General features: G+C 39.0%; 1 protein-coding gene across 1 annotated transcript in view; it reads right to left on the reverse strand.

The window, feature by feature from the left end:
* Positions 1 to 1,178: 1,178 nt before the first annotated feature.
* nek10 (NIMA-related kinase 10) overlaps positions 1,179 to 26,928 on the reverse strand; it is a 31,035-nt gene continuing 5,285 nt past the window's right edge. The window contains exons 10-36 of the mRNA XM_053487884.1: positions 26,668 to 26,747; positions 26,497 to 26,583; positions 25,762 to 25,986; positions 25,155 to 25,294; positions 24,854 to 24,915; positions 20,550 to 20,615; positions 20,395 to 20,459; positions 20,199 to 20,301; positions 13,509 to 13,637; positions 13,096 to 13,233; positions 12,862 to 12,907; positions 12,102 to 12,223; positions 11,765 to 11,867; positions 10,832 to 10,907; positions 10,589 to 10,718; positions 8,914 to 8,984; positions 8,620 to 8,821; positions 7,793 to 7,898; positions 6,912 to 6,974; positions 6,766 to 6,814; positions 5,991 to 6,019; positions 5,378 to 5,478; positions 5,098 to 5,208; positions 4,931 to 5,021; positions 3,907 to 3,950; positions 3,754 to 3,809; positions 1,179 to 1,396 (exon numbers count right to left, since the gene is read on the reverse strand). Coding sequence (XP_053343859.1) covers positions 1,354 to 1,396; positions 3,754 to 3,809; positions 3,907 to 3,950; positions 4,931 to 5,021; positions 5,098 to 5,208; positions 5,378 to 5,478; positions 5,991 to 6,019; positions 6,766 to 6,814; positions 6,912 to 6,974; positions 7,793 to 7,898; positions 8,620 to 8,821; positions 8,914 to 8,984; positions 10,589 to 10,718; positions 10,832 to 10,907; positions 11,765 to 11,867; positions 12,102 to 12,223; positions 12,862 to 12,907; positions 13,096 to 13,233; positions 13,509 to 13,637; positions 20,199 to 20,301; positions 20,395 to 20,459; positions 20,550 to 20,615; positions 24,854 to 24,915; positions 25,155 to 25,294; positions 25,762 to 25,986; positions 26,497 to 26,583; positions 26,668 to 26,747 — 2,538 coding nt within the window. The 3' untranslated portion in view covers positions 1,179 to 1,353. The remainder of the gene's footprint in view (positions 1,397 to 3,753; positions 3,810 to 3,906; positions 3,951 to 4,930; positions 5,022 to 5,097; positions 5,209 to 5,377; positions 5,479 to 5,990; positions 6,020 to 6,765; positions 6,815 to 6,911; positions 6,975 to 7,792; positions 7,899 to 8,619; positions 8,822 to 8,913; positions 8,985 to 10,588; positions 10,719 to 10,831; positions 10,908 to 11,764; positions 11,868 to 12,101; positions 12,224 to 12,861; positions 12,908 to 13,095; positions 13,234 to 13,508; positions 13,638 to 20,198; positions 20,302 to 20,394; positions 20,460 to 20,549; positions 20,616 to 24,853; positions 24,916 to 25,154; positions 25,295 to 25,761; positions 25,987 to 26,496; positions 26,584 to 26,667; positions 26,748 to 26,928) is intronic.

A 26,928-nucleotide genomic window follows, 5' to 3' on the forward strand; every position in this document is an offset into this window, starting at 1 on the left:
ATTTCTCCGTCTGCTTACAGACTTTATGGAGATGCTGATTTCCTTTTTCGAGACGATTTATCACCTGTTAACAATACCAGAACTACCACTAACAGGCTTGCTGACCGTGATATTACCGTGATATTACATGATATCTATGGTGCATTGTCAATAGGAAGATGAGAAACACCTGATCCAACAATACAGACGAGCTGAAGGCTGCTATGAAGGCAGTCTGTTCTTAAATCATTCCTGCCATCTCCTCCATGTCTTGCCACACTGATGCAGTAATATGTGCTAAAGGAGCTCTGACCAAGTATTGAGTGTGTAAATGAACATAGGTATCATTTGGAGTTTTGATTTTTATGGGCTGTAAAAAGATTTATTAAGGGGAAAAAAGTTAAAGTTTATAAGATAATGAAAATAAAAAAACAGAAATGAAAAAAAAAAAAAAAATTCTTTAATTGGAGTTATAGAAAAATAAGCAATGATGAGGGATGTTTTTCGTTTTAGGGAACAATCCTATTTGATTCCTGTTATACCATGATACATCATTCTCATTAGAGAACAGTTATAGTTATAGTTATACATAATGTGTTCTTAACCTGTTCCTGTTAGCATTTACATTCAAATTTGCAGAAGCTATAAGGCTTCCAGTGTGAGGAACCTCTTCAGGACAAATGAGATATTTGAGGTCTCTTTCTCTCTTTCAATCTCTAGCTTTATTTTGTTTCCTATTAGAAAGACAAACTGAAAGGACAATGGATTAGAACTGCTTTTGCCGATCCACCGCAACACTAACTGTAACTAGAAACAGATTACAAATTCAGGGTGTCCTAACATAAATTACATAAATTCATCTAAATCTGTTTTTTGTCTAAATAAAAAAAAGACAAGGAATATCAGACTGAAAAACAAACATCACTTTATTTAAATTTCAAATCACTAATTTGGACAAGAAACCTTAAATCAGTTCAGCACTATGCATGTTACAGATTTTTTTTAAAAACATATATTTTATAGTTGTTAAGGGTAAAGTGCATATAGGAATGCATCCTGAGATTTGAAGTGAAACCTGAACCTGCAAGGTAGCGAATGATAAAAGAAAAGAATCCCGCGTCCAGAACCCTGAAAGTAAAAGTGATGAGTGCCGGTAATGTCTATATAAAATCACGCTTCCTCTGACGGGCTCAGGGGTTTTACAGATGGGATGTTGCAGTGTGCAGATAGCATGCGGGCCAAGGAAAGTGAAACTGCATTTATGAACATTTTCATATCATATTTAAAGTGAAATGCCACGGTGTGGATTGTTCTTAGGCTTCCTGTAATCTGCATATTTATAGATATTACATCACTCCACGAGGACACATGAAGTCACGGACTGGCAGTTTGGCTGTTTCCTGTCTCTGACTCGCTCCTGCAGAAAGGAAATATCAGTAACAAATAGAAAACATTCACCTTTTTGATTGAACACAAGTAATCAGTCATGTTTCGCACTGGAGCTATAAATCAAAATTGTCCAAATCACTTTTATTGCACAATTCTGCCTGTTAAATAAAGGTCAAGTAATATTACATGGCACTTATGAAGTACTTGACAAAATTAGTGGAAACCTCACAGCTACCTAAAACATTCTGTAAAATAAGCTTTATAAAATGCACAAGCTAGCAGACTATATATAAATATATATATACAGTGGAACCTTGGATTACGAACATAATTCGTTCAGGAAGCGGGCTCGTATTCCAAAACACTCGAAATAATGGAAACCCAAATTATTCATTCCACAGCCCAAAAAAATACATAAATAAAAATAATTAATGCAATATATAAAGTAAAAATAAAACAAATTAACCTGCACTTTACCTTTAAAAAAAAAGTAAAAATAAATCCCGACGGATAAGTGTTTCCGTTTGTGCGTGCAGGTGCTGTGTCACTAAAGCCGAGACAGTATGTGACCCGGCACGGTGTCAAATTACGCGTGCACACACATACCAAAGAAATGAGAAATTGGATTTTTTTTAACCTCCTAATGCGACTTACTTTGGCTTTACACGCGCGCAGACGAGTGTTATAAGAAACAGTACATGCGCGCTGTACAGATGTGCATACATACACGAAATAAAATATGTTTTACACACACACACACACACACGTGGTCACAGTGTTATAGTAAACAGTACAGACGTGCACAGATGTTGATTATACCAGTGAGAGATGAGCACTAAGACCCAGCAGGGGCGAAGATTACCCACAATTCTGCAGTGCAAGAGAGAGAAAAACCATTGGCTCAGTTGTGTTCCCATGATGCTCGGCGTCAAAACAAGAAGCGCATGCGTGATACATGATACTCGGTACTCGTAAACCAAGACTTGCTTCTTCTTCTTGCTTTTTCAAGTCATAATTGATTAAAAATCTTTGCTCGTCTCGCGGAACACTCGCAAATCTCGTTACTCGTAATCAGAGGTTTCACTGTATATATATATATATATATATATATATACTGTATGTTCGGTGCCTCAGTCGTTTGTGGATTTTTCCTTAGAACCCAATTAATAATTGTTCATGGAATACCCTGCAATTTCGGCAAATATCCTCCACAATTTTAGTTTTTTTTCTTAGCAATATATAATTTTTTATGCATTTAAACACTACACTTTTAAGAACAATATCATTTACTAATTTAAATATCAATGTACTGTATAAATGTTTTAGTACTGTAGAGAGAACACAAAGCAAACGTAGAGGAAAACGCGGCCTGTGGTGGTGAATTATTACTGTATTTACCCTACAGTACTTATACTAAAGAAAACCACAGCGCATTCCAAATAAAATGTGCTTGCATAAAATACAGTACATACTGTATAGGGGTAACATCTGTATTTTACATTCTAGCACTGCAGGAGACACAGCAATATAGTACTGTACAGTATACGGGTTTACCTGTACTTTATATCTATAATGAAGTACAGTATAGTTACAATATCTGTTTTTTGAGTTCTGAGTTTTAAACGAAATTAAAATGTTTTTTTGGGGTCATATCTAGGATTAAAATTATTAAAATAGGAATTTACAGGTTTTTTTTTTAACCGCATCCAAAATTAGTGTTTTTTACAGATTAGGAATGTAACTGTGAATTTTGTCTGTTGACTGTAAAACAAACAAAGAAAACACTCCTCATGGCTCTTCAAATACTACTGTACGAGGGGCGTTCAGGTCAAACTGGGACTTGTGATGCCATTTCTGTTGACTGATGGCATAAAACTGCTTGATATTAAAGCACAGTACGCTAATGAGACTCACACTGTGGTAAATATAACGTTTGAATGGTGCGAAGATTTTAAAGAAGGCCGTACATCTGTGAATGACAAGCCCACTGCAGTTTTGAGAACTGTACACACAATCATTCACCAACACCACTTGCATATTACTGGAAGTTATCGCCATATCCCCCATACAGTCCTGACCTCGCTCCAAGCCATTTCCACATGTTTGGGGCATTCAAGAAATTCCTGTAGGCCAGTGTTTCATAGGTGAAGCAGACAGTCTGATTATGGCTCCAGTGTACTAAGAAAACTTTCTACCTTGATGGTATCGAAGCGCTTGTGAAACTCTGGGATAAGTGCATTAGTGTAGCAGGGGATTATATAGAGAAATAAAGAAAGTTTTTAACTCTCCTATGTCTGTTATTTTGCATAATCAAAAGTCCTGGTTTGACAAAGACATCCCTTGTAGTAAAACATGGACCCTTCAAATAGATATTGGTAAGAGTACCTGGATAGAGGTGGGCTGTAATACCCACTTTGCTCCAGCACTTCTTCAATCATGACCTGGGAAACAGCAAACACATACAGATGTAAAACTATGGAACCTGCAGAACACTAAAACTGATACTATATTTGAAAAAAGTGACTTTTACAAACTGACCTGTACCTGCTCGTAAGTGATGCCTTCTTGAGGACCCAACTCCCCTTGAAATACAAGCATTAACAAGATATTATGATAAAAAAAAATATATATATATATACTCAGCAAAAAAAAGGCCCTTTTTCAGGACTGTGTATTTCAACAATAATGTAAAAATCCAAATAACTTTACAGATCTTCATTGTAAAGGGTTTAAACAATGTTTTCCATGCATGTTCAATTAACCATAATCAATTAATTAACATGCACCTGTGGAACGGTTGTTGAGACCTTAACAGCTTACAGAAAGTAGGCATTTAAGGTCACAGTTCTAAAAACGCAGGACACCAAAGAGACTTGTCCACTGACTGTGAAAAACACCCAAAGAAAGATGCCCAGGGTCCCTGCTCATCTGCGTGAACATGCATTAGGCATGCTGCAGGGAGGCATGAGGACTGCTGATGTGGCTAGGGCAATAAATTGCCATGTCTGCACCGTGAGACGCCTAAGACGGCGCTACAGGGAGACAGGAAGGACAACTGATCATCCTCGCAGTGGAAGACCACGTGTAACAACACCTGCACAGGATCGGTACATCCGAATATCACATCTGCGTGACAGGTACAGGATGGCCACAACAACTGCCCGAGTCACACCAGGAACACACAATCCCTCCATCAGCGCTCAGACTGTCTGCAATAGGCAGTCCATGAGGAGGAGATGCACTGCAGTGCTTCAAGCAGCTAGTGGCCACACCAGATACTGACTGGTACTTTTAATTTTGAGCCTCCCTTCATTCAGGGACACATTGGGAAACATTTTTAGTTTATGTCTTATGGTGTTGACTTTTTTAGTGTTTATACAAATATTTACAAATTAAGTTTTACTGAAAGTAAAAACAGTTGAAAGTCAGAGGACGTTTCTTTTTTTGCTGAGTATATATATATATATATATATATATATATATATATATATATATATATATATATATATATATATATATATTAGCACATAATAGGTAAAAAAAAAAAAGGGTGTTATTCTACCGTGTGTCTCAGCTCGGCCAGATGGCACCATGGACCACCAGTCCCTGCTGCCCAACCTCAGCTCTACTACCTCCTGACTTCCCTGAAGCACCTGAAGCAAACAAAATATTAAAAAGTGCTCTGAATTTAGATATATAAAAATTTTATACTTTACTGTTATCTGTTACCTTATTGAGCTCCATCTTTAAATGAAATGCACTGCTTCCTCTCTGAAACAGTGATTTCTTAAAGCGCTCTAGTGCACGCCGTTGAAAACTGCTCTGAGGTCCGGGTGGAAGCTGATCACAAGTGATATACAAGATAAAATTCTTTAGGAATATACAGTACATTCACATCAGCTCAGGATTAACATCATAAACCCTTCTCTTATTTGTCTATTTTAAGATTCTGATGGTTCTTAAAGGATTTAAAGTGTTAATGTTGTAGGGAAATGATATACGTTATCACCTGAGTGACAAATATGATTTTATGGAGCAGTTCAAGCAGCCTTAGGTTGGGATCGTTAATCTGACGGACTTTTCTGTGGGATACGCAGATTCCTGCTGATCCTGTGAACCACAGAAAAAACAAAAGAATAAGACATAAAACGTGACGGTAAAACTGCTCAGAGCTACAGCATGTCAATAAGTAAAATGTGCTGTTAACTGCTTTTAAAGGTGCGGTTGGACATGTTTAAAATGTTTGTGCGCTCCTAATAATGATAAAATTCCAAATAAACCTTGATAAAGCATATCAATCACAATATGGTATACAATGATTATGGCTAATTGTCCTGGATTAATATAATATATTTTTAAAAATATTTTTCTGACCCAGAAGTGAGCTTTGATTTCTGTTTTTTCTTAAAAGTACACACACACACACACACACACACACACACACACACACACACACACACACACACACACACAAAATAGCTAATTTCAACAGAGGAGGATGTTGGTTCAAGAATCAACACTTGTCATGGTGTATGGATTCCCTTAGATCTGCCCCTTTCATCAGTTATAGGTCTAAATATTACAGTTGTACAGTATATTGTCAGTAAATATGTTTGGTGTACCTGGTCGAGGTTTAGGCTTTAAGTCTGCGCTGCAATATAGAAAAAAAGATAACGTAAAGAAGGAATAAAAATAATGGGGTGTGCAATTGAAGGAAAATAAACAATCACTAAGAAATCTGTAATAAAAAAATATTTCTATTATGATTACTGTTTTTATACATTAATAGGCAAAGTATGCTTTTTATATCTGTTTATAGTTACATTATAGTTACCACCATAATAACTAACCACCCAGTCTAATGAGAAATATTCAAATAAATATAATACCGTGCAAAAATCTTAATCCACCCCTCATTTCTTTATATTAAATAAAATTATGTAAATTATATTAAAGAAATTGGATCAAATGGTTTGCTGAAAAATGGCAAAAGAGACAATTTCAAAATTGGTTGTTTATTTTTTTCCTCCTCATTTCCCCTCTCATCTGTTCCAAGCACTCAGCATTCAGCATCACCAGTATAACAGATCCTCTGTCATCATCTGCACCTCTCACTGGTTCATGCCTTTAGTGTAAGATGTTTTTTGATGCTCTAATGATTCACTGTGTGGATTAACAAACAAAAGACATTCTACTGAAATTGTTCACGTACAGGGACTGGATTGAAAACTTGCCAGAAGTCCTTCATGAAGCGTGGAGAACTATTCCTCAAGACTACTTTAAAATACAGAAAAGTCTACCGTATTACTCTTTGGAAGGACATGAGAAGAAGAATTGAGGGGTCAAGACTTTTGTGCCATACTGTACATTACATAGTATAAACGTATAGTAACATACCCAGATTGGCTTTGGTCGTCTGGTAGTGAGAATCTGTCAAGGCTCTTGGCTGAGTGTACACATTTCAGGAAAATGTTCAAGTAAGTTCTAGACAAATGTACCAGTGATAATACTTATTTAGGTAAATTTCGAATTCCAGGCCTTACCTCGCTGTTGGAGTAGATGTGTCTGAGCTGAGGCAGTTGTTGAGGCATTACTGGCTGCAAAATCTGTGTAAATGTAAGAGCAGCATTACATTTTGTCCAAGATCTTATTAGATCTTGTTAAAGCATTTGTGCTCCTTTACAAAAGCAAACCCTGATACCTAACCAGTAGCAGTACAGCATTCCTAGGATAATATTACAAGAGGATAAACTACATTATGCTGTACATAATATACTGTACATTATGAGACATTAGATACACTATATGCACCATCGCACTCAACACAGTCAAACTGTTGCCTGAGAGTTGTCTTTGTAGTCTGTAGCAATACATTATAGTTACCACCATAATAATGTACCAACAAAAAGCTTCACTGGAACTGAGAGTCCAAATCCTGTTCCAGCATGACAACGTCCATGTGCACAACTTGAGCTCCATTGAGACATGGTTTTCTAAGTTTAAAGTGAAAGATGACCTGTAGAGGACCCTGACTTCGAGGCTAGCCGATCTTTGGGTCTACTGACAACACTAATGCCCCAAAAACTAGTGGAAAAACTTCTCAGAAGTGTGAAGCTTATTATAACAGGAAAAGGGACAAATAGGTGTGATGGTCAGGTGTCTTCCTACTTTTTGCCATATAGTGATAATATATTGTTGACTTCACGGAATGGTTTAACTCTCCCGTCATCTTAACCAAAAATTGAAGTGATAAATGTTGTTTCATTGCATAAGGTTAAAGAAAGAATGCCACGTCGAATATGTGTCCTAATCAAAGCTAAAGGCGGTCCAAAGAAATATTAGCGTGTGTAGGCAGTGTATAATAAAGCCTGCATTGTGCATGTGTCGAATCATATCCATTACATCTGGACTTTCTTTTACTAACCTTGCACATTAGCTTCTCCATCTACAGAGTCTGAGAAACTTCGATCCCGTCTCTCAGACAGCTGTGTGTGTGGACCACTCAGGAGCTCGTCTGGAAAGTCCATTCTCTGAGACATTAATTGATTTTTAATTAAGTGCATTTACAGCAAAGCAGGCAAACAGTTTTACCATCTCAGGTAATATAATAATTAACAATTTAACACTCTCAATGTGTAAGAATTCACTTATAACTGAAATTAACAAATGTTTGATGAATACTGGCATGACCCAATATCCTTTAAATTTATTTATTTGTGGTTAGATTGTAAGATTTTGTAAGTTTTGTTAGATCATAGATCATCAATGGGGACAGTGCAACAATTAAGGTAACTCTTCAGGGCATGCAGTAATCACAGAATACCTCAAATCGCTTTATTCTTTATATTTCTGACTATTTTTTTAATGAAGGAATGACTTTTTAATGTTTTAAAGATCATAAAATTATACCAGCTATAGCCAGCATGACCATTAAATTACGTTTACACTGGACTAACTGACTTCTTGAAAAAAAATCTTAAATAAACATCCCCTCATAGGATTTTTCACCCTCTCAACAATTACATTAAAAAACAAATCTGTTTACGTGGAGCATTTGTCACATAAATTGTTACTGTAAAATTGATCACATCTGACAGTGTGAAATACTTTCACTCTAAGGCTATATCATTTATCACAACAATGTAGAACATATACAACTATACTGGGATTTGGTCAAAGCAGTACAAGACGAAAATGTAAAACATCTGTATCGAACAGTGCTCAGTGTTCAGTCTGTCATAGTGAATCTACCTGCAGAGGCCTGCAGCATGTGAGCTTCAGCCGGTTGCTCTCGATGCAATATTTCTGCGCTCGCCTCCTGTCGCGCTCGGCTCTCTTCTCCAGAGTGTTATGTGAGGTGTTCACACCATCCAGGTACTTCATTATGAGGTCACAGATCTTAGAGCTGACCTCTACGATGTCGGGCCGCATATCTGCATTCGGAGTCAGGCACCTGCCGAGAGTGAGTGAGGAGGTAAGTCAGGAAGCAAAGAGGAAGGGAGATCGACTGATTGGTAAATACTGTATATCCTAAGATGGTCTCACCATTTAATCATGTCTGTAACTCTTTCTGATAAGACTGTGTTCTCCAGGGGCTCAAATTCAGCTTCCACAATCTAAAATGAAACATAATAATAATAATAATAATAATATCATAATACAACTTAGGCTGTTCTAAAAACTAGTTCAAGACCACAACTACCCTCAAAAAATTGCTTCTGTACTGTATATGCTTTTACATATTAGGTCTAATATGCTTTAAAATTTTGTACACACACTCAATAATATTTAATGACTTTAACATAAACATACCATTATTTATTTTTGTTCAATTTACATCTTTAAATTATCTGGAAAATGTTAATATGTTTATACATAAATCTTTCTTTCTTTTTTTTTTAATTCACTAGCTGAAATTGAGTCTAAGTAAAGTCAAAATCAAATTAAAATGAAGCCAAGATAAATGAATAATTAAGAAAAAAAAACATCTAATTTAGGCCCAACTTTTACTTTAAAAGAGGAAAGGATTAAGCTTATTCATTGCACATAACATACAGTAATTTCTTGTCCTGGCCTTGGCACAAAAAAATGGAAACAAAAAAAAAAAAACACCTACGCTTACATAATTATTTGAACTTGAACCAACTATGCTTGCACAACTGACTGGTAAGTATTTCGTACCATGCAAAAGTCTTTTTTTAAGTAAATAAAATTGAGTGATGTACCAGGGTGAGTCAAAAATGATCCACTCTTTGGCTGTAGAATTAATCTTAATTTACTTTCCTTAAAAAGTGTTTAAGCCTGAGCTGCGAACCACAAATGCACCACTGTCCTCACTTCTTCACTAAAAGTAAAACTTCGTCCTCGTAGGGCTGCTTTTAGGGGACCAAACCGGTAAGAGTCCAATGGAGTGAGATCAGGAAAATGCTCTAACACCTCCAAACGAAGTGTCGACAGTGTGGGAAGGGGTGTGAGCATGTTCGTCATCAGTCGTAGATATGGGGAGGCGTCCAGCTCCTTCTTGATAGCTAACACTTGTGTGACCACCCTTGAACATCTCTATTCATTCATACACACTTCTTCAACTTTCTCTGTACAAATGCAGGTACACCCTCAGACCACAAATAACTAATCACTGCAAGCTTCTTTTCTTTTGTGCATGATCACAAGTGGGGCATCTGTTTTTGTTAGCACCGCAGTTACAAAGGAACTAATGTAACACGTTCACACCTGCACAACACTGACTGGAGAGCGAGTAGCCTTGAACAAAAATTGCCAACCATTTAGCATTCAGCATCACCGGTATACTAATCCCCGGCCCGGTCATCTGTACCAAACGTGCCAAAAATGAGAGCCGAAAATTCCTTCAGGAAGCCTAGAGAACTATTTCTCCCTTCATATTACCCCTCCCTGCATTTTTATTACTCCTATCGCACTTTATTTTTGTTCTGTCAGCACTGTGCAATGGGTCATATCGTGTATCTCGCCCCATGGGTGCAGAAGAAACGTTATTTCAGCTCACTGTAGCATACGGCTGTGATGAGAATGAGGACCCTCTTGAAAAAGAAAAATTATTTCATGGTTAAAGTCACAAAAAAAAGCAATAGTAATGTCTCTTCTAATTTTCTTTAGAACGATGGGTTGAAACAACTAGGGACCAACGTATAAAAACAGTGTGACCACAGGAGGAATTAGCAAACATGCAGACAAACTTTGTGACCTTGGTGGCAAGCGAGAGCATGTTGTTGCTGTAGAACGGGGGACGGAGAGTGACCATCTGATACAGGACACAGCCGGCGGCCCACACATCCGCCTTCTCTCCGTATGGCTCACTTTTCACGATCTCTGGACTGAAACAAAATGAGCCGGTGAACAATTAACCTGATTCATTTAGAATATACTTTATATAATGAAGCATGTTGTATCAATGAAACATGAAGGTCGCAAGAAACACAATACACACCAGGAGTAGAGAATGGTCCCGACAACAGACATTAGCTTGCTGGTTTCTTGTTTCTGCTTTGCGAGACCAAAATCAGCTGAAAAACAATACAATGTTTTTTTTTTTTTGTGATGAAATAGAAAGTCACATTGGGTTTTAGAACATGTAGAGATATTACAGTATGTATCCATAAAATTACTGTGTCTAGGAATACATGTGACTTATCTATGACTATTCATAATTCAGTGTATGCTTTACTAAGTTTTTATTACATCTTACACAATTTAAAACATAAATAATAAAAAATAAATCATGGAGATGGTGGACAGTCCTGAGAAACGTACGAGATATTACTTTATATTTCTACGTTTTCCACTTTAGACTACCAGCTAACTTCTGGGGTTCTGTGGTTGAATACCAAATAACATGAAAGTGAAAGCGTGTGCTCAATATAGGATGTACAATCCCTTGTTCCATTCACCAAGTAGTACCCTTACTTAGGGCCTAGAGATGGATTTGGGTTTCAGCCTTGTGTTAGAAGCTAGCTAGATTTTGTAGCTCGTGGACGATTCAAGGGCAATTTAAAACAACCAAGAAGAGAAAGTGTTGTTTAACATGAAATAACGTTATCAGATATGTTTTTTTACTGAAGGTTCTTCTGTGACTGGTTTCGAATGTGGGTTTTGGCCTCTTTAAAGTACCTATTTTCACCCATGCTGCAACCGAGAGTTCTAGTGTAATTAACGATTGGTACAATACCTCTGATGCGGAGTGATACATATAGTTAAACGTCCCAGTGCTGTTATCGTCTATTATCACCACTCGTGGAATGCCTCTCGGCCAATCAGATTACTCGGTCAGAACTAACTGTTGTTTAATAATTATTAGCAGTATTATTAAACATAATGTGTAGATATTTAAATAATATTCATTAGAAACATGTCTTGTACTGACTGATGGTGAGTTTGTCTCTTTCTCCCAGCATGATGTTATTAGGAGTCAGGTCTCTGTGGACGATTCTTTTCTCCTTGTGTAAGTATCTTAACGCCAAACACATCTGTGGAGCAACAAATTTTATGTAATTTAATTTTTGATTGAATCTTTTCATAATTTTAAAAAGCGGACTTTAAAACAATTTTGAATGACCACATTAAGCATTTAGAAACTTCAGGTCTTTAGATTCTACAATTTCATTACACTGAGAATTTTTTTATGAATTGTTGGTCTTGTCGTGCATGTTACTCTCTAGATTGATAAATTCTGTCTGTTCCATTGCTTGACTATTGATCACCTGAATGAAAATATTCCAGACTCGTTCTTCTGTGAACGTTTGCTGTTTTTCTTTTAGGGAGCTGAAATGCTCGGCAAGCGGCGCACCTTCCACCAGCTCCATTACGATATACAGCTTGTCACCTACAGTAATACACAAGTACATTCTGACTAAAGATAGACTGGCAAAAGTTATAGCATTAATCATGTTAATAAATGATTAACAATGAAAGAAAGAAAAAAACAAATTAAAATGTATGCCATGTATTTAATACAATATATTCAAATTCTAATTTTATTCGTCACATACACAGTCATAGACAGTATGATATAACGTGAAACACTTATACGACTGCTGTTGACCTCAATATAACAAAAAATAAGAGAATTAAAAAAACTTTTTCCTTTACATAATATACAGCAATAAGAATAAAAATAAAATATTAGAATAAGATACAAATAGAAAAAAGTTTAAGAATATATAATAAAAAAAGAAAAGAAAAATTGTAAAAATAAAATATAATAGAAATGTAATGTAGTGCAGTGTAAAACCTTTTTCAGTTATTGGCAAGATAATGTGCAATATTGCAGTTAAAGTTCATATACAACATATTTATTACAATATATTTAAATAAATGTCTACTTAATACACTGTATACACATTTATATACATATTTGTATTTTAAATTCTTAAATATATTTTATAATCAATTATATTAATCCAATATGTAAGATAATATATTTAGGGGTCCCTGAACAGACCAAAAATTAAGCATACTTACATTCTAAAAATGTCTTGAGGTATTTCACTATATTTGGGTGTGTCATCTAAGAAAACATGCAATGCAGTCATTAGTAATACAGCATTCATTTGCAAATAATATGAGCTCTTTATTTTCACCCAAATGTCCAAAATTACAGTAAATCCTTTTGTCCATTGTTTGTGTAAATATGCAATATATCATTATGACCACAAGGGGGCAGCAAATATTACAGTTACACATGCCATTTCTTACTTGCTCCTTGATTATGGTGAGCTCGGACACTATTTTCTCGACGTTGCTGTCTCTGGATTTCTTGTCGTTGCCGAATGCAGGATTGTGGAGGTTCACTTCCTTCAGTGCCAAACAGTTTTGCGCTCCCTGTTTGCGCACCTTTGAAAAGAAGACAAAAGTCTGGTAGAATGCTCGTATATATGTACAGTTGTCTACTATATATACAATAAATGTGTAGTTATATCACTGTATAAAATAAATTACTGTCATTATATCCTGCACAGCACATTGGAGGACCATGTAAGTGTTCTCTAGATGCAGCAAAAGTATGCAATGCTGCACATTTATTGTACTTTGTAATCACATTTTATTTGGTGCAGTTTTAACACTGTTATACGGTTGATACATGACTTGATACAAAAATTTAGATTAACCTTAAAAACAGTGCCGAAGGCCCCACTGCCCAGAGGATGGAGAACGGAGTAGCCGTTGATCACTTTGAGAGGAGGACGGTTCTGATTCACTGCCTCAATCCTCTCTTTCAATCCATCTAGTTCTTCAGTCTGCAGAAAAGAATATGTGCTTCAAAATACACTAGTGTTTATTAACCACATGCTAACTGCATCGAGATGGAGTGGAATGAAAATGTGGGCATATACTGTACTGTATGTCAAAACAAGACACACGAGAAACACAGGTAAAGAAAAAGGCAAGTCTAGGGATGTGCTCTAACCTACAGCTTTTTTCTTCACCTTTCTTTCCATCCATCTGAAATCGGAACGGATGAATGTCAGATCCAACCCACTAGTGTGCTCATGTAACAGACCTAATTTGATTTTGTTATATTGTGCTAAGGTTAGATGCACAGGCGCTCATGAGGTGCATATGTGTGTGTGTGAGGTTTTATCCCCTCGGGGCTTGCCGTAGAAGGGCAAGAAAGGCGCATGCGCACGTCCTGTTTTAGAGTGTCGCGGAGTTGGATTAGAAAAAGGAGAATAAACAGTTGACAAGGATTTTGTGTGCTCTCGTCTTTATTATTTTTTTTATATTGCAAAGTGTGTAAGCGAACCCGGCACGAATGCTCGGTCACATTGGTGGCAGCGGTTTTGTTTTAATAGCGTTTACGTAAGTCTGTGTGACGGCAGGTGTTTAACTAGTTAGTTTATAGTTGAAAGTTCTTAGCGGAGTTAGCACGCGCGAGTTAACGTGGGCGCGGCCATCATGTGGTGTAAGGAAGAGAACGAATTATTTTCAAGAAGGGACCGCGATAAGATTAACAGACACGTGAGGATTGAGTTGCCGCCGCCGTTTTCCGGTAACGAGAAGCAGAGTTTTTTATGTTGGGCACGGCAATTCGAGGTCGCTGTGAAAGCGCTTACAGAGGGAGATGACACTGCATCCTATAATTATGAACTAGCACGGATTTTACCGACACGGCTGACTAACGCGGCATTTCTTTTGTGGGACAGCCTTGCTCATACTGTTCAGGCGGATTATACAGCGGCCAAAGAACGGCTTAAGGAAGCTTTTGGTCAACGGCAATTTATGGATCGCTTCAGAGCCAGCCTATCAGCCCGACCTCGTGCTCTGGGGGAAAGTTTGGAAGTGTATGCGGCAGAAATCAGTAGGCTGGTGGACGAGGCCTTTCCTGAATACGGCGAAAGAGCCCAGAGGGAGGAAAGATTTCGTCGGTTCCTTGCTGGTTTGGATCCTATGCTCAGAGCTAAATGTCATGAACAAGGAGCAACGGATTTGGAGGAGGCTGTGATAATTGCAGGTCGGTGTGAGAATGCTAGAGATGCAATGAAGACTGATTACATGACTGGTAGTGCTGCAGGGAGTACTAGTGATGTAGGAGCTGTGGCTGCTGTTTACTCTGTGACTGATAATGGAGGACTACACAGAGCAATGGATCGATTGACTGAGGAAATGAGGGATATGAGAATGGAATTGAGGAGCTTGGGTGATGAGAATCAGAAACTGAAGGCCAGAGTGAGTTCTAGAGCAAGGGATGAGTGGGATGAAGGCCGCTCCCAGTTTAATGGAAGGTGTCAGTGTGCCTGCGGAGGTCGAGGGTGTCAGTCACGCGTCTTTGATGGTGCTTGGAGAGGCCGCTCACCTGAGAGGAAGTTTCAGCACAGGGATGAGCACGCGTCAGGTATGGATGTGCGTAATTATAAAGAATCACACCCTCCTTTGTCTTCTACAAGACGCAGCCCGAGTCCCGGCCCCCGCAGATGGAACAGCTATGAGGATGCTTCAAGAAAAAGGGGAGTGCATTTCAGGTCACCTGGCAGAGAAGAGCGCCACTATCAGCCGGAAAACGGACTGTAGCTGATGTTGCGGCCCAAACGCCAGCTATCTTTCCTATGGGCCTTTATACTGATAATGAAGAGGACTGTAATTCTGTGCTAAAAGACAATGAGTTCAGTTCTGAGACTGATCAGGAGCTGTTAGTGTCGTATGTGAAAGGAGTGATTGAAGGTGTGGAGGTTCGGATGTTAGTCGATTCTGGCTCCAGTGTGTCCCTTATGAGTGCGGATTTTCGTATGTCAATCCCTACACTTCGTAATCGCCCACTGAGAAAGGACTATGTTTCTGCACATGCAGTGAATGGACAAATGCTGGATACACTGGGTACTATCACCGTAACATTCCAGCTAGGAACTGAGTCATGGCAGCATGTTTTCCATGTGCTGAGAGAAACTACACAGACTGTGCTGCTGGGCTGGGATTTTCTGTTGAAGAATCACGCATTACTGGACCTCAGCCATGCTAAACTCCAATTGTGGGACATCACAGTTCCTCTGCTTAACAGTACTGAATTTGTTCCGACATGTTGCAATGTGTCACTGGCGACCACGACAAATCTACCACCCCTCAGTGAGACAGTGGTGCCAGTTAAAGTATGTCTACCCAATGCGGCTCATGTGACAGGTGACTTTGTTGGATATCTAGAACCTAATGTGGCAACATCTTCTAATTTAATAGTAGCGCATACGCTGGCAGGAGTTCACAATGGACTAACGAAGGCACGAATTTTGAACCCTACTGGACATGACATTTCATTAAAACAAGGAATGCACCTGGGTGAGTTATACTCCGTTGATGAATCGGATATTCAACTGTTTCATGCCCCGGTTGATGTAGCTGCGGTGACTTCGTCCACTGCGGTGCCTCCTATATCACTGAACGAGTCCCCTATTTCTGACTCGGAGAGGGCTTCATTGTATGCCATGCTGTGTGAATTTCATGACATTTTCAGCTCCTCCAAACAGAATGCTGGAAAGTGTAAGCTAGTGAAACATCACATAAGAACTGGCGAACAGGCTCCAATTAAACTGCGTGCTCATCGTACATCTCCTGATAAACGATCTGAAATAGAAAGACAAGTAGCTGATTTGCTTGCGGATGGTGTGATCGAGGAAAGCTGTAGTCCCTGGGCATCGCCAGTTGTCCTGGTGAAAAAAAAGTGTGGCGCATGGCGTTTTTGTGTGGACTACAGACGTTTGAACAGTGTGACTATTAAAGACTCTCATCCACTGCCCAGAGTCGATGACACATTGGACGCGCTGGCAGGCGCTGCCTGGTTCAGCACATTAGACTTTTCTAATGGATACTGGCAGGTGGAAGTTGCAGAGGAGGATAGGGAAAATACGGCTTTTACAACGGGACAGGGCCTATATCAGTGGAGATCTATGCCGATGGGCCTTTCCAACGCTCCGGCTACTTTTCAACGTTTGATGGAGCTTGTCCTTAGAGGGCTCCCATGGCACATCTGCATGGTATACCTTGATGATATTTTGATTTACAATAAAACCTTTGAGGAACACATGTCAAGCCTTAAAGAGGTGTTTTTGAGGATCCAGTCTGCAGGTTTGAAACTGAACCCACGAAAGTGCCACCTTGCCAGGGATCACGTAGTTTTCCTGGGCCATGTAGTTTCTTGTAAGGGTCTTTAGCCCGACCCTAAGAACACTGACAAAGTTTTGAACTGGCCGGTTCCTCGTTCTCCGTCAGAGGTGAGAGCCTTTGTGGGACTGTGTTCTTATTATAGACGTTTTGTCCAGGACTTTTTTAAAGCTTGCTGCGCCACTGAACCAACTCGTTGGTAAAAATGTGCCCTTCATATGGAACGATACATGTGATCAATCATTTCATCACCTGAAAAATGTGTTATCATCTGAGCCTGTCGTGATATTACCCGACTTCAGGGTGCCATTTAAAATCTATACTGATGCCTCCAACTTGGCAGTTGGTGCGGTTCTCGCGCAGGACAGAGATGGACGTGAACATGTGGTGTCATATGCCAGCCGAGCACTTAATTCTACACAGAAACGCTGGTCCACTTTTGATCGTGAGTTGTGGGCGATTGTGTGGGCAGTAAGGGAATTCAGGCACTACATTGGACTTTCCTCATTTACCATTATCACAGACCATCGTCCACTCTTAGCTCTTCGGCGAATGTCAGTTGATGATGACCCAACGGGGAGAAGAGCGAGGTGGATACTGGAGCTTGATCCGTTGAATTGGGTCATTGTTCACAAGGATGGCCGACATCACAAGAACGCGGATGCGCTTTCTCGCCGCCCTGAGACACTTGACACGAATGTGGCGCAGAACAAAGTTGGGAGGGCATTTCAAGTAAATGTGGTGAGTTCTAATCAGACAGACATTACACATTCCTCTGAAGTCAAAGATTCCACTGGCAACATGACTGCGGAGAACTCACTTGAAAATTCTGAGAGCATGTCTCATATTAATGTATTGTCGTGCAGTTTATCAGATATCAGGGCTATGCAAGCTGCTGACCCTGACATTAAAACTGCGTTGAGCTGGGTGACACACGCCCAAAGACCTCCCAGAAGAAAGATACAAGTGACTTCACAGTGTTTACGGAAGCTTTGGACTGAATTCGACCGTCTTTCTATCCTTGATGGACTGTTGTGCCGCTTAGTTTGCTGCCCCCTGACAAATAAACCTGTAATCCAAATAGTTGTCCCCTCTGTGCTGATTCCTGACATACTTTTGCAGTTGCATGGAGCACCAGCTTCTGCCCATTTCTCTTCAGAGCGCGTGTGGGAACGGGCGAGGCAATTTTGTTATTGGCCTTCCATGTACAGGGACATTAAGAACTGGTGTGAGCAGTGCAAGGCATGCCAGACACGGCGCAGTCCTGTTCCAGCCCAACGTGCACCGATGGGTGGATCCCAGGCAGTACGGCCATTTGAAAGGGTGGCTATGGACATCTTAGAGCTGCCCGTGACTTCGAAAGGAAATCGGTATGTGCTGGTTGTTGAAGACTATTTCACAAAATTTGTCAATTTATATCCCCTGCCTAATCAGACAGCACAAACAGTAGCACATTGTCTCTTCGAGAACTATGTTCTGCTTCATGGTGTTCCAGAGACTTTGCACTCAGACCAGGGTCGTCAGTTTGAGGCTGAAGTGGTTCAAATCCTCTGTCGTCTCCTGTCTATTAAGAAGACTCGCACCACGCCCTACCATCCTCAGTCAGATGGCATGATTGAACGTTTTAATCGGACTCTGATTGATCAACTAGCTAAGACACTGTTGACTTATAGTGGAGAATGGGACGAGTATGTAAAACATGTGGCATTCGCCTATAACACGACGACTCACTCCAGCACTCATTTCACACCTTTCTTCTTGACCCATGGTCGGGAAGCACGTGTTCCCGCTGATGTACTGGTGCCCACTCGTGTTCTTGACTCTCAGATGTCGGTATCGCATGCTGAATTTGTTTCTTCACTGCTGACAAAATTGGATTCTGCCTTCAGTGGCGCACGGATGCACATTGAGGCAGCGCACGACCATCAGAAACTGTACCATGATGTTGGCTTGCGTCACCAGCCTTATAGGGTGGGTGCTATGGTGTGGCTTCACAACCCAGTGGAGAGCCGCATGAAACTGGCACCTCATTGGAAGGGACCTTACGAGATTGTGCGAGTTATGGACTCATGTGGTGAAGTGGGACTGACCTATCGGATTGTAAATCCTTTGGACATTGGGGAACAGGCACAGGTCGTGCATTATAATAGGTTGCGGCCATACACATTACCTGTTTCGCGAATCCGGACACCGTCTCATGTTCCGGACTTGCAGCGTGTGTCGATTCCCCTGGGGACGGGAGTTTCTAGTGGAGCCCAATCTGTCTCTCCCCGGACAGATACTACTTCTTTGTCTGACTCACATTGTTCAGTAAGAGAATCTGAGCCTAGTGTGAGTAGGACTGGGAGAATTCATAGGCCTCCTGACCATTTGAAGGATTTTGTTCTTTATTAAAAGGATAATTTTCGGATTAGTCACTATTTGCTATGTTGCTGTTGTTTCAAAAAAAAAAAAAAAAAAAAAAAAAGCCAGTTGAAATGTGTTCTGTACTTTTAGTGTCATATTGTTCACTGATGCTACTGTTCCTGACTATGTTTGGGTACATAAACGGGGACGTTTATTTTGTGAGGGGGGGACGTATGTAACAGACCTAATTTGATTTTGTTATATTGTGCTAAGGTTAGATGCACAGGCGCTCATGAGGTGCATATGTGTGTGTGTGAGGTTTTATCCCCTCGGGGCTTGCCGTAGAAGGGCAAGAAAGGCGCATGCGCACGTCCTGTTTTAGAGTGTCGCGGAGTTGGATTAGAAAAAGGAGAATAAACAGTTGACAAGGATTTTGTGTGCTCTCGTCTTTATTATTTTTTTATATTGCAAAGTGTGTAAGCGAACCCGGCACGAATGCTCGGTCACACTCATATTCTGGCCACGAACCTGGGAGGGTAAATCCTAACATGCTTCCAGTAAAACAACAAAGCGAAACCTGTACTGCATCTTTTCATCACATCAATGGAAAGTGCTATCTGCCCTCTTCTTCATAGTGACCGCACAGATGCCTTTTATTAGCTAGTGTCGCAAGAAAGCACGAGCATCCCTCCCTCTCACACCAAAAGACCATTTTGCTTCTTTGGTTCCCGTCTACTTCGGAAAAAGGAAATTTCATGGAATATTGGATGATTATCAAGATAAGAAAATGAAAATATAAACATACAACATAAGCGGAATGTTTAAAGACGTACATTATGACAAGAGTTTGATCGTTAACGGTTTACCGAAAGCACCGAGATTCGTTCCTGCAGTGGAGCGTACGATGAGATGTCTCTGACGTAATGCCCGATGTCTATAAACATCTCGAACAGTTCCGGTGGGAAGAGCCTGTCCAGACAAATTAAAATGAACCATCCAGACATTTTAAAAAGCATTAAAAATAACATTTAATAAGCCAGAGAACTACATTATCACGCATACCTTTTAAAAAGATGTCTGTTGCGCTCCATACTAAACAGAAAGCGCAGGGTCCGGAAAGCGTAACACTTCGAAAAAAGGTGTATAAACGTTAGTGAAAAATGATGCTACGTAGCTAACTTGAGCAACACTGTAATGTAAGTAGTATATCTATACACCTGTAAAGATGCTGTTATTGGTCCATGTGGCAAGATCAGTTTCCCGATTATGTACACACCGTTTTCCTGAGAAAAAAAATAAAAGGAGAGAAAATCAGCTACCACATGATACATAGGCAACAATTAAAATTGACTTTTTAAAAAATAAATAGCGTCAATTTCACATAGTAATTATAGACAATCCTAATTCAAATGAAACACTAGCCACTAAACCGGCAACTACACTACACAATAACAGCACTGCCTGATTTCATGTGGCTCCTCACTAAACTAGCAATTGTCTTTTAGCGGTCAGAAATACAATCTTGAGAAATCATTCTCACACACGTTTAACGTGCAAGTCCAAGTGGCCACTAGGCGGCGCCAGTGTTTTTGAAATATTCTTTTGTGTTCACAGCCAAGCTTCTAAAAGTAAATTAAATTCGAACAAAGCAGTGAGGGATGACAAGTACTTTTTTTTTCACCTACTGACCAATTAGGTTACAAGTTGGTGGGCAGGTGTAAAAGAAAAATCACTAATTTAAGATTTACATTGTGATAAATTTTTAGATTTATGAGGGGTCAAATCAGGACGATGAAAATTTGTTGTGAATTAAAGCATAAAACCAATTGATATTTACAGAAGAATTCAAGCACAGAAGTTTACTGTAAAACATTTTACTGTAAAACTTATTCGCAATAAAATATTTGAATGGTAAAAATGTTTAGGCCGTATGTTCGCGATTCATGGTTTCACATTTTTACAACAAAATTCTTCATAATTTTTAATTTATATTATATTGTATATAATTTATATCATTGTCTCCCCAGTCTTATTTTTATTTTTTTTTATTTTGTACATACATACATATTCTTTAGTCTTTTTTTTTCTTTTTTAAATCTGCACAGTCTGGACCCACAGTCTGAAATTTGTGAATGATGTTTTCGGCATGCTGCATTAATTCAGTGGAATGCCTGATCCTTATAAATGTCAATGAATAACTTGCGGCCATCTTGTGGAAGAGACGCATCTAACTGTAGGAACTCGACACACAATCATTCACCTCCACAACTTGCACATTACAGGAACTCGACTAGGAGTTATTGCCACATCCCCTGTACAGTCCTGGCCTCACTCCAAAGCCATGTGCTTAAGAAATAAAAGGAGGTCCTGGGAGGCCAAAATGTCAGATGTGACCCACTAAACATTGGACGTCGGATAGTCGGATATGCAGATCATGTCTATATTGGGTCCGTCGGTCCATGACCAGTTCTGGACATCTAATCGACGTCCAAACTAGGTCCACTATTTGGATGTCCAACCATGACCCAACTTGGACGTCATTTGGACGTTCAACATTTGACCTAATCTGGCTTTTTTTTGGACGTCATTTGGACGTCTATGGCAGTGGCAGTAAATGTGTTTTACAAAATAGTGCCTATTAACATATGATTATACATATAAATACACATTATTTATAAACAAACAAGATTTATTATCTGTATGACTATTTATTCATTTGGTAGACCATATATATATATATATATATATATATATATATATATATATATAAACTGTTAGGGAAACAGGAAAATGTAAAAAAAAAAAAAAAAATATATATATATATATATATATATATATATATATATATATATATATATATATATATTTTTTTTTTTTACATTTTCCTGTTTCCCTAACAGTTTTTATTTAATTTAAAGTAGCCTATAATAAGGTATTTAAATTTTTATTTTATATTGTATTGTGGCGTAGGCGGGGCGGCGGCTGATGACCATCATGCATTGTGGGAGGGTTTCTGTGTGTACCATGTTCACTCATGGACTCAGCTCATCTATGTGTCAGTGGATCTCCAACTTCCTAACTGGCAGACCACAGGCAGTAAGGATGGGCGGACATGTGTCAGCCTCCATCACTCTCAGCACTGAAGCCCCCCAGGGGTGTGTTCTGAGCCCCCTGCTGTACTCTTTGTACACATATGACTGTGTGGCCACTACCAGCTCCACCACCATCATTAAGTTTGCTGACGACACCGTCGTGGTGGGCCTGATCTCTGATAACAACGAGACGGCCTACCTGAAGGAGATTAGGAATCTGGAGAACTGGTGCCAGAGGAACAACCTCCTTCTAAACGTCAGTAAGACAAAGGAGCTGATAGTGGACTTCAGCACTAAGCAGGAGAGGAACTACCAGACCCCTGTCATCAACGAGAGCCCAGTGGAGAGAGTGGACAGTTTCAAATACCTCGGTGTTCACATCACGCAGGACCTGTCATGGTCCTGTCACATCAACACCGTGGTGAAAAAGGCCCGGCAGCGTCTCTACCACCTCAGACGCTTAAGAGACTTCCGACTGCCCTCCAAGGTGCTCAGGAACTTTTACTCCTGCACCATAGAAAGCATCCTGACGGGAAACATCTCAACCTGGTTCGGGAACAGCACCATGCAGGACAGACGAGCTCTACAGAGGGTGGTTCGATCAGCTGAGCGCATCATCAGCACGGAGCTCGCTGACCTGCACTCAATCTACCGCAGGCGGTGCTGGACCAAGGCCAGGAAGATTGTGAAGGACCTCAGCCATCCCAACAATGGACTGTTCTCTCTGTTGAGTTCAGGAAAGCGATTCCGCTCCCTGAAGGCCAACACAGAGAGACTAAGGAGGAGCTTCTTCCCACAGGCGATAAGGTCTCTCAATCACACCACCACACAGTACTGACACACATATGGTCTTTACACACATACACTGGACATTCTGGACATTCGTTTACACTAGTGGCCACTGCACAACTACACCTGGTGGTCACAAGTCACAAGTCACTTTACATAAATCACTTTTTAAGCGTTTTTTGCACGGCACTAGTCACTTTAAATATGTGAATTGCACAAACAGTGGACATTACATTACCATTACAACTACCATTTCATACAAAAATTACATAAATATACCAGCCCGTTCAGCTGCTCTTATTGTTTTATATTTCATTATACATTCTTCAAATATTTTCTATATTGTGTATTTTGTTGTACAGTTATTTATTTATTTTATTTTATTTTATTATTATTATTTTTTTTTACTTTAGTTTTTATATTTTATTTTATTCTTTTCTAGTTTTATTTACCCTATATTTTAATTCTCAAGTTAGTCTTTATTTTAGGTCATGAGCAGTTGCCTAAGCATTTCACTGCATATCGTACTGTGTATGACTGTGTATGTGACAAATAAAATTTAAATTTGAATTCACCATGTTGGGGAAGTTTGTTTGGGCTAGTGGCTTCGGCCATGTTTGTGAGTTAGGGTGTTTGTGACCTGTTAAATTTTCCCAGGTTCATGCTTAGGCTGAACTAGGTGTAGGTTCCGGGTGAATGTGTTGCTCATGCTATAGAGTGCTGTGTGTAAATAAAGTACTCCTAGCAATTAGCATTGGGCAGCAAGTAAGCTCACTCATTCTCCAAAATCCTTCCGGCGGTAAACTGCTGCAATATTAAAATAAATAAATAAATAAATAAATTATATATATATATATATATATATATATATATATATATATATATATATATGCAAATTATATTTTATACAAATAAATCATGGTAGCCTATCCACCTTATTCCTATCTTACGAAAAAATTTAATTGGACGTCCAAAAATGACATGGAAAAGACGTCAACATTAGACGTGTGGTAGACGTCAAAAAAAGACATCGTCTGGCGTTACAAAACAAGCCCATCAATGGACGGAAATTGGCCGTCAAAAAATGACATGGAAAAGACGTCACTACGACGTCACGTTGCGCAGTGGGGAAGCAGGCAGCCTGATTATGGCTTCTGAAGTACTAAGAAAACATTCTACCTTGAAGATAACGTGATGGTAGTGAATCACTGGAATAAGTGCATTAGTGTAGCAGGGGATTATATAGATAAATATTGAAAGTTTTTACTCTTATTCTCCATAGACAAAAGTCCCGGTTTGACTTGAACACCCCTCGTATTATGTTGTAAAATCCTAATATTACACTAATAACGAGAATTATAGCACAATTCTCATGCAGTAAAATATCTAACCAATCACAGGCAAGACTAAATTCTTATAACGCAGAAGACCAGGGTTTGTTGGAAAAGATGGGTTAAGTCAGAGTTAGCTATCAGTTCTTAATCAATGGAATGGACTGTTTTCCTAATAGACTCCCAGACAGTAAGCATCTTATTGAACACCATATCTCTTACACCTGCTTATGATGGCTTTATACCTTTAGTACACTGACAGATGTGGTAGTTGGACATTACAGACAAACAGGTGACTGTTTCCGTTACCTGCACAACATGGTGGGCCGCTGCATCGTCCAGCACTAGCTCTGTTATTGCAGCACAGCATGCTAGCAACAGTGACAAAGTCGAGCAAAGGTTAAACTACTCACAATCATTAACTCACATGTAAAGCAGTTGATACTTTATCCTAAAGTATAACTCATGTGTCAAATGGCAGGAAGTGAAACTAGAAAAAGGACGTGAAGAAAAGTGATTAAGCAAGAGGATAAGTGTGCATGTATTGTACTGTATATACAGTATGTGTGTGGGGATGGGGGTAAGTGTGTGTGTGTAAACTGGAGCTCACCAGAGTGGAGGGCCACCATGTTCTCTTCAGTCTCAAGTGGACTCAGATCCTCACATACATGCTGCGTGTGCAGACGGCCAGCAGCGTTAGCACTGGAGAGAGTCGCTATGGACGAGCGATCAGAAACATACACTCGCTCTCTACAGGAACAAATACACACATCTTGTACAGTATACACATACATGTACATGTAATACTGTATATAGACAATCATGTGTACTGTGTATCATTATTGCTTTTCATGGGATTTATCATAAAATATATAAAATTTAAAATAAAAAAAAATTCTATAAAATAATAGAATTACAATAAATATTTATATATTATATTTATTATATTAATAGTTATAAAATATACATTTATATTAATTATAAACAAATAAAAAATGTAATGTAAAAGTAACATATTATCATTATTATTATTATATGTATAATTCTATTATATAAAGTGTTATGATATTATTATTATCATTAAAAAATCGATATTTCATAGTATATTGTATATACAGATGTAGCCTAGCCTGCGGATATATATAAACCCCAGTTAATATCACCAGGCTAACTCTGATATAAAGGAAGTAGAGTAGAGTGTTAAAGAGAGTAGTGACCCGTTCAGGATGCGCAGGAGCTGCTGAATTCCTCCCCAGGCACGGATGTTGGCGCTGCCCTCTGGATCCTGGCACAGCTGGACCAGAACCCAGACTGTGCTCCAGAGCAGCTTCAGATGGTCAGCGTGGAGCATGCTGAGAAGCACGGGGATGCCGTCGCATTCACACACCTGCTCACGGACGACTGGTACAGGGCAGAGAAGACGCAGCAACTCTGCGCTGAGCCTGTGGACACACGCAAACCAACATGCATACAAATGTTCACACTATGTCAGAGATAGAGCAGAGTTATACTGTAGTAACCAGCTTCCTATAACACTACATACTACTAACACAAACTGTTTTAATCCCCTTAGAGCTCAGAAGCATTTTATCAATAACCATTTAATGCATAGTAGCCATATTTATGTCCAAATCTTTTCAGACGTACTATAAATAAATGTAAACCCTGACTTAACACATAGATTTCTTAAACAATTACTCTAGATAGTGTAGATACATATATTTTTTTAATTAGTATGGTTATTAAAAATCTGTCTTTAATTTTTTTTTATCTCTTTACAAAACATTCCGTATGTTAACAACTGATATAGCTGTGTAAGCTTTAGAATTAATAATATATGTAAGAAAGCCGAAAATAATACGCTGTTATTGCAGTTAATAAAAATCCATTAATACTTTTTAAGCAATTGAGGAAAAATAATGCTTTAAGTCATGGTGCTGATTGGATCTTACCTTTTTGACAGCATGTCATATTCCTGCAAAATCACCAGCAGATTCTCCACAACAGACAGCTCTCCGATTTTCTCTTTGCAATCGTGGCTAAGAAAATCTGTCAGTTGCAGTCCAACCGTGGTATGATGTGTACAGTATATTAGCACTGATCATATATATTTATAAACTCACCTGTCTGCTAAAGAAGTGAGGGCCAGAAGGGCACCTAATAGCACGTTACTGTCTCTTGCCGAAAGCAGCTTTACAAGAGTCTGAGGGTTATAAGGATTGAAAGGACAAACACTTCAGGGTTAATAAAACATCTATAGTGTTAGTGTACACAGCAGCATCTCTGTGAGGCTTAAATACAGTACTGTGCAAAAGTTTTAAGACACCTTTCATTTCTGCATGATAAATAAAATTTAATTATGTATTAAATGAAAGAAATTGAGA

Source organism: Clarias gariepinus, chromosome 26 (assembly GCF_024256425.1).
Source record: "Clarias gariepinus isolate MV-2021 ecotype Netherlands chromosome 26, CGAR_prim_01v2, whole genome shotgun sequence".
Lineage (NCBI taxonomy): Eukaryota > Metazoa > Chordata > Actinopteri > Siluriformes > Clariidae > Clarias > Clarias gariepinus.